Source organism: Nyctereutes procyonoides, unplaced genomic scaffold (genome assembly GCF_905146905.1).
Source record: "Nyctereutes procyonoides isolate TBG_1078 unplaced genomic scaffold, NYPRO_anot_genome, whole genome shotgun sequence".
In the NCBI taxonomy this organism is placed as follows: Eukaryota; Metazoa; Chordata; class Mammalia; order Carnivora; family Canidae; genus Nyctereutes; species Nyctereutes procyonoides.
The window spans coordinates 50,783,284-50,797,756 of record NW_026575131.1 but is presented as its reverse complement, the minus strand read 5'-3'; the positions used below and the strand labels follow the sequence as shown (position 1 = coordinate 50,797,756).

Sequence of the window (14,473 nt, the reverse complement as noted above, 5' to 3'; positions counted from 1 at the left end):
ACGTGAGCTGAGTCCCCTGGGGCTGCAGTATCTGCCAGCCATGCTAGTTGGCGGCCCTCTGGGACTTGGGTCTCATCTTCCCTAAACTGGCTTCAGTGTCTGGGGCGAGGGTGGGGTCCTGAGTATGTAGGTATGCTCCTCTGTCCTCCCCAGTGGCACTCAGCAGAGCCACAAAATCCAAGCTGTGCCTTGGGAAACAGGACATAGTTCTCAGGTGATGAGGCCTCCAACCCCTGGCCATCCCTCTATGCCTTACTCTCCTTGTTGAACTGGGATGTTAGCACAACTCACAGAGTTGGTGGGAGACATAACTGTGTTTGTGTGCCCTTTGACAATGCCAGACACGGCAAATATTCAGTAAGTATCTTGTTATTATTGCTCCATACTGAAAAGGATCTAACCTGGCACCCGGTACACAGCAGGTGCTCAGTAAATGGACATTATCATCAAAGGCCCAGCTCATGATCTAAAAATATTCCATCTTAAGAGTTATTGTTGTTGTTGTTAAGTAGGCTGTATACCCAGCATGGAGCCCAACATGGGGCTTGAACTCACAACCCTGAGATCAAGACCTGAGCTGATATCAAGCGTAGATGCTTAATTGACTGAGCCAACCAGGTGTCCCTTAAGAGTTTTTAAACTTATTTTAAAAATTAACATATGGTAAAAATTTACCTGTTTTAGTATATACTATATGAGGGTTTTTTAGTGTAGTAAAATATGCATAACATATAGTTACCCATTTTAATCACTTTTGGAGTGTACAATTCAGCATCATTAAGTATACTCACATTGTTGTCCAACTATTACCACCATCCATCTCTGATCTTCCCACACTGCAACTCCGTCCTCCTTAAGGGCTAATTCCCTGCATCCCCTTTCCCAACCCTTGACACCCACCATTCTACTTTGTCTCTATGAAAATGACTGTTGTAGGGACCTCATGTAAGTGAAATTTTACAGTATTTGTCCTCTTGTGTCTAGCTTAGTTCATTTAGTGTGTTTTCAAAGTTCATCCATGTTGTGGCATGTGTCAGGATTTCAATTTCTTTTTAAGACTGAATAATATTCCATTGGCAATATACGCTACATTTTCTTTTTCTGTTCACCGGTTAATGGACACTTGAGCTTTTTCCAGCTTTTGGCTATTGTGAATAATGCTGCTATGAAAATTTTGAGTCTTGCTTACAACTCTTTAGTATTTAGAACTTCATTTTTTAAAATGTTTTATTTATTTTTATTTTGAGAGAGAGAGAGAGAGAGAGAGAGAGCAGAGTTAGGGGCAGAGGGAGAGGGAGAAGCAGACTCCCCGCCAAGCAGGGAGCCTGGCTGAGGGGCTCCATCCCAGGACCCTGAGAATCATGACTTGAGCTGCAGGCAGACGCTTAACCAAGTAAGCCATCCAGGTGCCCCAGTACCAAGTAAGCCACCCAGGTGCTCCAGTATCTAGTATTTCAATTCTTTGTATCTACCTAGAAGGAGAATTGCTGTCGTAATTCTATACTTAAGTTTCTGAGGAGCTGCCAAACTATTTTCCACAGTGACCACACATTTTACATCCCACCAGCACTGCACATGTATTCTAGTTTCTCCACATCCTCACTTGTTATTTAGCCTTTTTTTTTTTTTTAAAGGATTTAATTGGGATCCCTGGGTGACGCAGCGGTTTGGCCCAGGGCATGATCCTGGAGTCCTGGGATCAAGTCCCACATCAGGCTCCCTGCATGGAGTCTGCTTCTCCCTCTGCCTGTGTCTCTGCCTCTCTGTCTCTGTGTCTCTCATGAATAAGTAAATAAAATCTTTAAAAAAAATAAAAATAAAAAGGATTTTATTTATTTGAGAGAGAGCACGAGCAAGAGAGAGCAGGAGTGGGGAGGAGAGAGATAAGCAGTCTCTCCGCTGAGCAGAGAGCCCAACACGGGCTCGATCTCAGGACCCCTGAGATCATGACCTAAGCTGAAGTCAGACGCTTAACCAAATGAGCCACCCAGTTGTCCTTTTACCTTTTTTTAAATAAAGATTTCATTTTCATTTTTATTAATTTTTAAAAATTTTTAAAAATTAAAAAATTAATTTTTTAAAGTTTTTAAAAATTAAAAAAATTAATTTTTTAAAAGATTTTATTTATTTATTCATGAGAGAACAGAGACAGAGGCAGAGACACAGGCAGAGGGGGAAGCCTAATGCGGGACTTGATGCAGGACCCCGGGATCACAACCTGAGCCAAAGGCAGATAGATAGATGCTCAACCATTGAGCCACCTAAGTGCCCCAATATTTTTATTTTTAAGTAATCTTTATGCCCAACATGGGGCTCAAACTCATGACCCCTGAGATCAAGATTCACACAGTCTACTAACTGGGCCAGCCAGGTGCCCCTTAAGATTTTATTTTTAAGTAATCTCTACATACAACGTAGGGCTCAAATCTATAACCCCAAGATCAAGAGCCACATGTTCTGGGGCCCCTGCGTGGCTCAGTAGTTGAGCGTCTGCCTTTGGCTCAGGGCATGATCCCGGGGTCCTGAGATCGAGTTCTGTATTGAGCTCCCCACGGGGAGCTTGCTTCTCCCTCTGCCTGTGTCTCTGCCTTTTTCTGTGTCTCTCATGAATAAATAAAGAAAATCTTAAAAAAAAAAAAGAATCGCTGTGTTCTACTGACTCAGCCAGCCAAGAGCCCCTCTTTAAAAAAGAAAAAAGGGACACCTGGGTGGCTGGCTCAGCGGTTGAGCATCTGCCTTTGGCTCAGGTGTGATCCCGGGATCTGGGATCAAGTCCCACATCCCTGCCTTTGGCTCAGGTGTGATCCCGGGATCTGGGATCTGGGATCAAGTCCCAAGTCCCTGCAAGGAGCCTGCTTCTCCTTATGCCTGTGTCTCTGCCTCTCTCTGTGTTTCTCATGAATAAATAAATAAAATAAAACCTTTAAAAATAAACAAACAAATAAATAAATAAAAGAAAATAGCCATTCTAGTGAGTGTGTGATGATATCTCATTGCACCTTTGATATGCATTTCCCTAACGATTAATGGTGTTGAGCATCATCTCATGTGCTGATTGTCCATCCGTATGCACACATACCTTATTTATTGTGCTTTGCTTTATTGTGCTTCACAAATATTGTGGTTTTTACAAATTGAAGGTTTGTAGCAAACCTGCATCAAGCAAGTCTATCCATCAGTATCATTTTCCAGTAGCATTTGCTCATTTTGTGTCTCTGTGTCACATTTTGGTAATGCTTGCAATATTTCGCTTTTTCATTATTATATTTGTTATGGCAAACTGACCAGTGACTCACTGAAAGCTCTGATGATAGCATTTTTTAGCAGTATTTTTCAATTAAGATGAACTTTTTAGACATAATGCTGCTGCACACTTAACAGACCACAGTGTAGTGTAAACATAACCTTTATATGTATGGGAAAAAGAAAATATCTATCTGACACACTTTACTACAGTGGTCTAGAACCAAGCCTGCAATATCTCTGAAGTATGCCCATAACATCTCTGGAGAAATGTTTATTTAAGTCCTTTGCCCACTTTTTTTTTTTTTTTATGATAGTCACAGAGAGACAGAGAGGCAGAGACACAGGCAGAGGGAGAAACAGGCTCCAAGCACCGGGAGCCCGACGTGGGATTCGATCCCGGGTCTCCAGGATCGCACCCTGGGCCAAAGGCAGGCGCTAAACCACTGCGCCACCCAGGGATCCCCTTTGCCCACTTTTTAATTGGGTTGTTTGTATTTTGTTGTTGGTTGAGTTTTAGCTCTTTATATATTCTAGGTATTACTCTCTTATCAGATATGTGATTTGCAAAAATTTTCTCCCATTCTGTGGATTGGATTGCCTTTTACTCTTTGGATAGTGCCCTCTGATGCAAAAAAACTTTTAATTTTGATGAGGTGCTGCTTATTTTGTCTTTTGTTGCCTGTGCTTTTGGTGTCACATCCAAGGAATCCTTGCCAAGTCCAATGTCATGAAGCTCCTAAGAGTTTTATAGTTTTTAGTTCTTACATTTAGGTCTTTGATCCATTTTGGGTTACTTTTGCGTATGGTGTGAGGTAAGAATCCACCTCTATCCTTTATCCTTTTGCATATGGATAACCGGTTTTGCCAGCACCATTTGTTCAAGAGACTGTCCGTTGCCTATTGAATGGTCTTAGTGCCTTTGTTGAAAATCATTTGACAATATATGTGAGGGTTTATTTTGGGGCTCTTTACTCTATCCCATTGGTCTGTGACTCTGTCTTTATGCCACCACCACACTGTTTTGATTACTGTAGCTTTGTAGTAAGTTTTGAAATTAGGAAGTGTGAATCTTCCAACTTTGTTCTTCCCTTTCAAGATTCTTTTTTTTTTTTTTAGGATTTTTTTTTTAAATTTATTCATGAGAGACACAGAGAGAGATAAGCAGAGACGTAGGCAGAAGGAGGAGCAGGCTCCATGCAGGGAGCCTGATATGGGACTTGATCCTGGGACTGCGGAATCATATCCCGAGCCAAGGGCAGACACTCAACCACCGAGCCACCCAGGCGTCCTGTCTTCTCATTCTTGAATACAGGATGTCTTTTAATTTATTTGTTCCTTCTTTAATTTCATCCAGCAACATTTTTGTTTTCCATGCACTTTTTTTATTTTTTATTTTTTTATATATTTTTTATATTTTTTTATTTTTATTTATTCATGATAGTCACAGAGAGAGAGAGAGAGAGAGAGAGAGAGAGAGAGAGAGAGGCAGAGACACAGGCAGAGGGAGAAACAGGCTCCATGCACCGGGAGCCCGACGTGGGATTCGATCCCGGGTCTCCAGGATCGCGCCCTGGGCCAAAGGCAGGCGCCAAACCGCTGCGCCACCCAGGGATCCCCTCCATGCACTTTTTTAAAAAAAGATTTTATTTATTCATGAGACAGAGAGAGGGAGAGGGAGAGAGAGAGGCTCTCTCTCCTGCGGGGAGCCAGGTGTAGGACTTGATCCCAGGATCACGCCCTGAGCTAAATGCAGATGCTCAACCCCTGAGCCACCCAGGCATTCCTGTTTTTCATGAACTTTTGTTCCCTTGGTTGAGTTTATTCCTAAGAATCTTATTCGTTTTGATGCTATTGTACCTGAAATTGTTTTCCTAATATTCTTTTGGGATTGTTCATTGTTAGTGTACAGAAGGAAAAACAACTGATTTTTGTGACTTTGTATCTTGCAACCATGCTAGATTCATTTATTAGTCAGTTATGTGTTTTGACACAGGTAATCCCCACTGCCGACTTTCTCTTCCCAAAATTCATTCGAGACTCACTCAAGTTGTTTTGTGCATCAATAGTTAAAAAGGAAACTGCTGTTTCTTTCCACTCTTGCTGACTCTTCATTTCTGATACCAAATGCATGTGGTTTCCCAGCCTTCCGCGCCCCCCCCTTCCCCACAACAACTCTTTGTGACACCAGCTGGGTGAACTACATCCTGATTCAGTTCTGACACTAACTGCCTGGATTTAGTATAGATCCCCCAGGTTAAGGGCTCAGTCCTGTAAGACTGCCCCGACTTTAGATTAAGTCGCAAGTCTAGAGTGTTACCTGTGCTTCTGACCAACCAGCTATATATACCTCAAGGTTCTAAGGACTCCTGCCTCAGGTTCAGTTGATTTCCTAGAGCTGGTCACAGAACTTAGGAGTACAGTGCACTTACTAGATGACTGGTTCATTGGGTGCCTGGTTTGCTCAGTTGGTTGGGCATCTGCCTTTGGCTCAGGTCGTGGTCCTGAGGTCCTGGGATTGAGCCCCACATGGCTCAGGCCCACTCAGAGCCTGCTTCCCTGTCACTGCCTGCAGCTCCACCCTGCTTGTGTTCTCTGTGTCAAATAAATAAATAATCTTTAAAAAAAGATTACTGGTTTATTATAAAGATACAACTCAGAAACAGCCCGATGGAAAAAATGCATAGAGCAAGGTCTAAGGGGAGGCACATGGGGCTTCATGTCGCTCCCCAGGTGCACCACCCTCCCACCACCCACAGCACCTGATGTGTTAGCAACCAGGAACTTTCAGAGATGTTGACAGAGGCTCCATTTAGTAGGCACAGCTGATTAAATCATTGGCCATTCCATTGGTGATTAACTCAACCTCCAGCTCTGTTCCCTTCTGGTCGGGGGTGGGGGGGAGCACTGCAATTTCCAATGCCCTAATCCTATGGTTGGCTCCCCAGGCAAGCAGTGTCGTGTGTGTCCCCCCCCCCCCCCCCCCCCCCCCCCCCCCCCGCCATCTTGAGGCTCTCCAGGTGTCCCCCGCAGATAGTCATCTCTTAGCATACAAAGACACTTTTTACTGCAGAGGTTCCTAGGGTTTTAGGGAACTGTGTGACAGGAAACCAGGGCAGAGACCAAATATATATTTCTTATTATTTCACAGTAGTTCAAAAAAAATTTTTTTTAAGTAGGCTCCATGCCCAGCACTGGGCTCAACGTGGGGGGCCTGATCTCACAACCTCAAGATCAAGACCTGAACTGAGATCAAGAGTCGGATGCTTAACCAACTGAGCCACCCAGGTGCCCCTCCCCCCATTTTAAAAATTGCTGGATAGTATTCCATGGTATGGATCTGCCACAAATTATCCATTCACCAGTTGATGCTCATTTGTTTTGGTTGTTTCCAGTATTTGGTGATTATGAGCAGAACTTCTTTTTTATTTTATTTTATTTATTTTTTAATTTTTATTTATTTATGATAGTCACACACAGAGAGAGAGAGAGAGAGAGGGAGAGACACAGGCAGAGGGAGAAGCAGGCTCCATGCACCGGGAGCCCAATGTGGGATTCGATCCCGGGTCTCCAGGATCGCGCCCCGGGTCAAAGGCAGGCGCCAAACCGCTGCGCCACCCAGGGATCCCATGAGCAGAACTTCTATAAATATTTGTCTGCAGGTTTTTTTTTTTTTTTAAGATTTTATTTATTTGAGGGGATCCCTGGGTGGCTCAGCGGTTTAGCGCCTGCCTTTGGCACAGGGTGCAATCCTGGAGTCCTGGGATCGAGTCCCAGGTCGGGCTCTCTGCATCTGCATGGAGCCTGCTTCTCCCTCTGCCTGTGTCTCTGCCTCTCTCTCTCTCTCTCTCTCTCATGAATAAATAAATAAATAAATCTTTAAAAAATATTTTATTTATTTGAGAGAGAGAGTGAGAGAGCATGAATGGTGGGAAGGGGCAGAGGAAGAGAAGCAGACTCCCTGCCAAGAGGAGAGCTCAATGCAGGGCTCGACCCCAGGACCCTGAGATCGTGAGCTGAACCAAAGGCAAATGTTTAACTGACTGACCCACCCAGGCACCCCATGTCTGCAGGTTTTTGAATGAGCATATACAGTTGACCCTTTGACAACAAAGCCTTGAACTGTGTGGGTCCACTTAGATGCAGACTTTTCTCGATATATATAGAACATGACTGGAAATGAATTTCCTTATGATTTTCTTTTTTGAAAAATATTTTATGTATTTGAGAGAGAGACCGAGAGAGCCCAAGTGGTGGGGAGCGGCAGAGGGAGAGGAATAAGCCGACTCTATATAAAATAGGGAGCCTGATGCGGGGCTTGATCCCAGAAACCTGAGATCATGACCTGAGCCGAAGTCAGTTACTCAACCAACTGAGCCACACAGCTGCCCCCCCATATGATTTTCTAAATAACATTTTCTCTAGTTTATTGTAAGAATACCGTATGTAATATTTATGCAAAATATGTGTTAATAGACCGTTTATGTTATTAGTAAGGTTTCTGGTCAAAAGTAGGCTGTTAGTAGTCAAGTTTTGGGGGGAGTCCAAAGTTATCTGCGGATGTTCAACTTCAGGGGGGGAGCATCCCTAACCCATTTGATCAAGGGTCAACCGTATTTTCACTTATCTTGGGTGTAAACATAGGAGTGGATTTTGGATCACACAGTAAGTGTATGGTTCATTTCTTAAGAAACTGACCAAATGCTTTCCAGAGTGGCTGTACCACTTGGCGTTCCCTCCAGCAATGAATGAGGGGAGTTCCAGTTGCTCTAAATCCTTGTCACCACTTGCCAGGATTGCCAGTTCTTGTTTGTTTCTTTGTTTGAACCATCCTGGTAGGGATGAAGGGATGGTTCCTGGTTTTAATTTGAATTTCCCTAAGGAGCGATGGTGTTTCCTATGCTTATTTGCCATCTGTATATCTTCTCTGGCAAACTGTCCAGACCTTTGCTCATTTTTTAAAAGACTTTATTTATTCATGAGAGTCACAGAGAGAGAGGCAGAGACACAGAGGGAGAAGCAGGCTCCCCATGGGGAGCCCAATGTGGGACCTGATCCCAGGACCCCGGGACCACGACCTGAGCCAAAGGTGGACGCTCAACCACTGAGCCACCCAGGCGCCCAGCCTGTGCTCATTTTTAAATTAAATTGCTTGTCTTCTTTTTATTGAGTTTATTGAGTTCTTTATATAGTCTGGATACAGATCCTTTGTCATGTATTTTTTCCTAGCATGCAGCTTGTCTTTTTATTCTTTTGACAGTGTCTTTTGCAGAGCAGAAGTTTTCAGTTTTTAAGATTTTTTTTTATGTTTGTTTTTAAAAGAAGTTTGGATTTTTGTTTAAAATTTCTGATTTCTCAGGCGCCTGGGTGGCCCTGTCTGTCAGTTAAGCATCCAACTCTTGAACTCAGCTCAGGTCTTGATCTCAGAGTCATGAATTCAAGCCCGGGTTGGACTCCACTTTGGGCATGAAGCCTACTTAAAAAATAATAATGATAATAAAATTTCTGACTTCTTTCCTAAAATTGGAATAGCTGGTTGCTCAGGGCCCTCAGCACCACCCTACCTGTGGTGTCAGCTGCCTGGCCCCTGGGGACATTTGCTTTGATGGCAGGAATGTTCTCAAACAGGGCTCGAGCAGGCAAAAGGCACCAGTTCACATTTTGGTCTGAGGAGTTACAGGACTTGAGTTTGAATTCTGACCGCACCATGCTCTTGCTATGTGACCCAGAGCTAATCATTCTCCTCTCTGACCTTAGTTTCTTCATCTGTAAAATTGAATCAGCACAGTGTCTTCCTGCACCCCTACCCCCAGGCTGGTCCAGAAAAAAAGGCTAATATATGGATCCTGGTTTGCTATCCCACTCTTAGAGATTTTAGATTTATTTGTTAGCAGAGGACCATTCAGATAAAATCTTATACTGACTCTCCGTAGGTAGGACTGGAAAGGGGAGGATCCCATTTCATTCCTATACCCTCTTACACCCACCAGAGTGTATCCTGAAGTCAACTGACCAGTCTAACCCCCGTCACTGTGACAACAGGGTAACAGACCAGAGAGGGCAGTGGCCTTTCCAAGGCCACACAGTATGCTGCAGGCACATAGCTCCCCACACTCATCCTCAGTTCTCCATATTGATTGCCTTGCTGATTCCACTGCCAGAGTGGCATGTATGGGGCTGACTGACTTACAGTTGCCAGTGTTTCCTGAGCTCTGTGCTAGGCACCATCCTGAGTGTCCCCGGGCCAGGGTTCCTCCATCCTCCCCTCTCTCTCTAGCTGTGTCTCCATTACAGTCTGTTTGTATTTCCACTCTAGCCACATCTCAAACAAAACCCAAATCCTGCCACAGGGCTTTTATACTTGCTGCCCACCGAGTGTTTTCTCCTACCTCCTGATTAGTGGTCTGCCCCTTCTCATCTTTCAGGCCCTGCTCAAATGTCACCTCCTCAAAGTGGCCTGGCTCAACTACAGTAGCTAAAATCACCTGTCCAGTAACTTTCATCTACCCACTTGGTTTGTTTTGTTTTGTTTTTTTAATATTTTATTTATTTATTCATGAGAGACAGAGAGAGGCAGAGACACAGGCAGAGGGAGAAGCAGGCTTCATGCAGGAGCCCAATGTGGGACTCGATCCCAAAACCCTGGGATCATCAGTCAAAGGCAGATGCTCAACCACTGAGCCACCCAGGCGTCCCAACACCCACTTGGTTTTAATTCTGTGCGTGGCACAATCCAATTTGTATATTTATTCATTATATTTTATGATTTATCCAGTAAACATCTATTGGGTATCCACTGTGTGCCAGGCCATGTTCTTGGCTCAAGGGACAGAGCAGTGAACAAAGCAGACAATCCTTGCTCTGCATAGCTAAGTTGTAGAAAGGCAGGCAAATAGTAAAGAAGTAAAACATAGAATATGTCAGATAAGTAGTATTTCTTTTTTTTTAAGGAAGGGAAATAGGGCAGCCCAGGTGGTTCAGCAGTTTAGCGCCGCCTTCAGCCCAGGGTGTGATCCTGGAGACCAGGGATCGAGTCCCACGTCGGGCTCCCTGCATGGAGCCTGCTTCTCCCTCTGCCTGTCTCTCTCTCTCTCTCTCTCTCTCTGAATAAGTAAAATCTTTAAAAAAAATAAAGGAAGGGAAATATAAATTATTAGGGCAGAGATTCAGATCTTAGATGTGTTGGTCAGGTGAGGCCTCCTGAGAAGATGGCATTTGAGCTGAGGCCTGAAGGAAGTGAAGGAGGAGCCAGTGGAGATTTGGGCAGGGGAAATAGCCTGTGCAAAGGCCTTGAAGCAGGAATGTATCTGGAATATTTAGGAAACAGCAAGAAGGCCATTGTGGCTGGGGTAGCGTGAGTGAGGGGTAGACTGGGAGGCCATTGGGCAGGGCCTTGTGGGCCACAGTGAGCACTTTGCCTTTTGCTCTGGGTAAGCTGTGAGCTATAGAAAGATCTGAGCAGAAGAAGGATGTAGCCTGATGGAGGTGTTCACAACCTCCCTCTGGCCACAGTGGAGGGCAACAGACTGAAGGGCAAAGGCAGGAGCCTGGGACCAGGACAGAGGCAAGCAATGGGGGGAGAGGGGGCTGACCAAGGAGGAGGTGAGAAGTGGACAGATTCTGAATAGAGACTTGGGCATCAAGAAAAGTAGAGTCAAGAAGGCCGCCACACTTTTGGGGTGTGCACTGCTGCTAGGTTAACCTGTTTATAATCCAGTTCTCCCCATGCCATCTCCGTGAGGGATAGATGGTGGTTACTCATGGTCACTGCTGTGTCCCCGGCACCTCAACAGAGCCTGGCTCACAAAGGTGCTCGATAGTTGTTTGATCTCTGCAACTCCCTGTCTCCCATCTCTTTTGGGGGTATCTGTCTCTCTTTAATGTCTTCCATCTGTCCCGCATCTGTGCCAGGAATTTCCTTGGCACCTTACTCCTCTTGACCTCCCCAGGGTCCTCTCAGTCCCCCTGACCCTTCTTCCGCCCATCCCCTTACAGCTTCGAGGCAGAGAATGGGCCCACACCATCTCCTGGCCGCAGCCCCCTGGACTCGCAGGCGAGCCCGGGCCTCGTGCTGCATGCTGGGGCTGCTGCCAGCCAGCGCCGGGAGTCCTTCCTGTACCGTTCGGACAGCGACTACGACATGTCCCCCAAAACCATGTCACGGAACTCGTCAGTCACCAGTGAGGCGTGAGCACCCCATTCTCACCCTCCAGGCCTGCTCCCAACACAAGCTGCCCTTACCAGGAGGGAGTGGGGACACTGCCCAAGCCCCGGGCCACCTCTCCTTCCCAGTGAAAAGTAAACAGCCTCCTTGCCCACATCAAGGGCTCAGTCTCTTTCTAGCATGTCCACCCTATGATGTTTGAGTGTGCACCCCATCTCTGCTCCCTACCTAGCTACACTGGGCCCCTGCTGAGGCCCAGCCTCCACCCACATCCCTGCAATCCTGCCCATCCAACCTGCCCAAGCCCACTTCTATCCACTGGTAAATGGGGCTTGGCCCCACCTGAGGCCCTCCCTGCTGCCACTTCTTCCCACAGATTGTCCACTTTGGCTCAGCCCCCCTTCCATCCCCTCCCCCAGATTTCCCTAAGCTAGCCCCCCTTGTCACGACCACCTGTTGAGATCTGAGCACCCCCAGACCTGCTCAGCCCCCTCCCCTCTCAATGGATCCTCCAGCCCTTTGCCCTACCCATCCACCTCACTCCCCTAACTTTTTCCTGCTGCCCCTCCTAGCCACTGCTCTCACCAAGCTCAGCCCTGGCCATATATTTATGACAGGCCCCTTTGTCTCTGCACACCCCTCGCTAACACCCGCTTGATCTCCTCTCCCTGCCCATCATTTCCTTCGGGACCAGCCCCTGCAGGGGGTCTACCCTTGGGAGGTATAAGTTCCCTCTCCCCTGACTTATTGGAGCCTCCCCTCCCAGCCCACCAGCCCCCACAGAGGGTCCAGTCTAGAGAGTTGCTTCTCTGGCACCCTAGCCCCTCTTCACCCAGGCCCGTGAGTGTCCTGACCTGCCCCTGTCCTTGATTGCAGGCACGCTGAGGACCTCATTGTGACACCTTTCGCCCAGGTAAGACCCCTCTCCTAAGGAGGGAAGGGACTCCAACACTTCCCCACCCTTGGGGACAGGGACCTAGCCCCAGCCGTCTGTCCTCACAGCTGCACCCTCTTCCAGGTGCTGGCCAGCCTCCGAAGTGTTCGCAGCAACTTCTCACTCCTGACCAATGTGCCCATTCCCAGCAACAAGTAAGTCAAGGCTGGGCCCCAACGCTTATAATCACAAGGCAAAGCACACCTGGGTTCAGCTCTTAGCTCTGCTGTGTGACTTCAGGCAGGCACTTCACCTCTCTGAGCCTCGGTTCAGGCCACAGCTCCCTCTGAGCCAGTAAACCATTGCAATTTGAATGCCTAAGACAGAAACTTTTAAAAACAAAGACCAAGGGGTCTAGACACACGGTGGTGAGACCAAGGGTAGCTGGTCATCTCAGCCTTGGGGTCACTCCTGGCCCCGACACCAACTTTCTGGGCAAATGGCATCTTGTGGTACCTTTGCTCCCCCTCCATAAAATGGGAATTTAATAGCGCCTCCATTAGATGCTGCTGTGAGGAGTCTGGAAGATGATACCTAGAAAGTGTGAGAACATTGCCCAGCACATAGTTAAGAGCTCACTAAATAGCATTGGTTATTATGTGGTAGCAGGAGCATGGCTGAGAACTGCTGGCCCTTCTGGGAGTTAGGGGAGAGATGGTCAAGGAAGCAGGAACTTTGGATATGAAGGACCAGTCCCTACCGCTGATCAGCAGCCTCACTTCCTTGAGCCCATTTCCTCATCTATAAAATGGGTTCTTAGGAGGCTTTCTGAGGGGCTGCAGGCTGAGTACATGGGACACACTGAGCGCTCAGAAAAAGGAAAACTGGCATTATTCATGCAAAGGGGGAGGCAGGAATCTTGGGGCACACAGGCTGATGTTGGAGCCCCATTTCTTTGCAGACGGTCCCCACTGGGCGGCCCAACCCCTGTCTGCAAGGCCACGCTGTCAGGTAACAAAGCCCAGGGGGTGGGAATGGGCCCCTCTTGGTGCTCCAGTGTGTGTGTGTGTGTGTGTGTTTGGGGGGGGGCCCTCACCCCGGGGTGGCTGTCTTAACCTTTCCCAGCACCCCTCTCACCTGGTGCAGCCTCAACATCACAGGCTGCAGCCCCTGGCTCACCACCCGTGCTGCCCCTTCTCTAGAAGAGACATGTCAGCAATTGGCCCGGGAGACATTGGAGGAGCTGGACTGGTGTCTGGAGCAGCTGGAGACCATGCAGACCTACCGTTCCGTGAGCGAGATGGCTTCTCACAAGGTGAGTGTGTGTCTGGCCCTAGGCCGGGCCTGAGGATGGGGTGGCCACCCACGCTGGGTGAGACCATCCATGGGGTGGGGCCAGTCTCTGGGGCCTCTGGGATGGGACTAACTTCTGGGTGGGGCCTGGGGTGGGGCTAGTGGGGCAGGGCCAGTTTGCAGATGGGGCGTACGGGGTGGGAGTCCATCCCTAGGTGGGGCCAACCCCCAGGCTGCCTATTCCTGTGGATTTTGACTTCTCCCAGGGGTGGGGCTAGCTGGGTGTACGGGTGGGTGTGGGTGTCTGTACATCTGTATGAAGGCAACCATCTCAGGGGGAGGTTGTCCTACGCTAGAGTCTACAAGCGTATATGTGACTAGGTCTGTATGGCTGTCAATTTGTTGGCTACACATTTGGAACACAAGGTAGGGTGTGAGGGGATGTTTCAGGCGGGCATGTCAGGTCAGGAGTGATGTGCAGATGTGTACCTATGGAAGATGTATGGGTGTGCACAGGCAGTTATACTGGGCTGTAAGTGTGTGGGCTTGTGCCAGAGGAATATGTATATTTACAAGTATGAGTCGGTGTGGGTATGAATCTGAGTGTGTATCTCCATGTTTGTGACTGTGTGTGTGTGTGTGTGTGTGTGTGTGCGCGCGTGCGCGCGTGCTTGCAGGGCTGCAGAGGAGGGTACAAGGCTTCTGTGTACAGCTGTGTAGATTGTATACTGCACAACTCCAGAGGGCACCATTCAGAAAGCGGGCAATATGAATGATGTTTCCTGGAGTTGCGCAACACAGTGGTAGCCCTCGTGGGAGGATGTCTATCAGGAAATGAGTATGCAGGTGGAGGTGTCTGTGTTGGGGGGGTGCATACACCTGTGGGTGGAGATTAGTCT

The 14,473-nt window shown here is 47.4% G+C and overlaps 1 protein-coding gene across 4 annotated transcripts in view; it reads left to right on the top strand.

Moving 5' to 3' along the window:
• PDE4A (phosphodiesterase 4A) overlaps positions 1–14,473 on the top strand; it is a 43,016-nt gene that overhangs the window by 15,339 nt on the left and 13,204 nt on the right. For 3 of the 4 annotated variants that reach the window (XM_055344595.1, XM_055344596.1, XM_055344597.1), the window contains exons 2-6: positions 11,239–11,430; positions 12,284–12,320; positions 12,426–12,496; positions 13,243–13,292; positions 13,484–13,596. In XM_055344595.1, coding sequence (XP_055200570.1) covers positions 11,239–11,430; positions 12,284–12,320; positions 12,426–12,496; positions 13,243–13,292; positions 13,484–13,596 — 463 coding nt within the window. The other variant, XM_055344598.1, reaches the window with a different exon arrangement.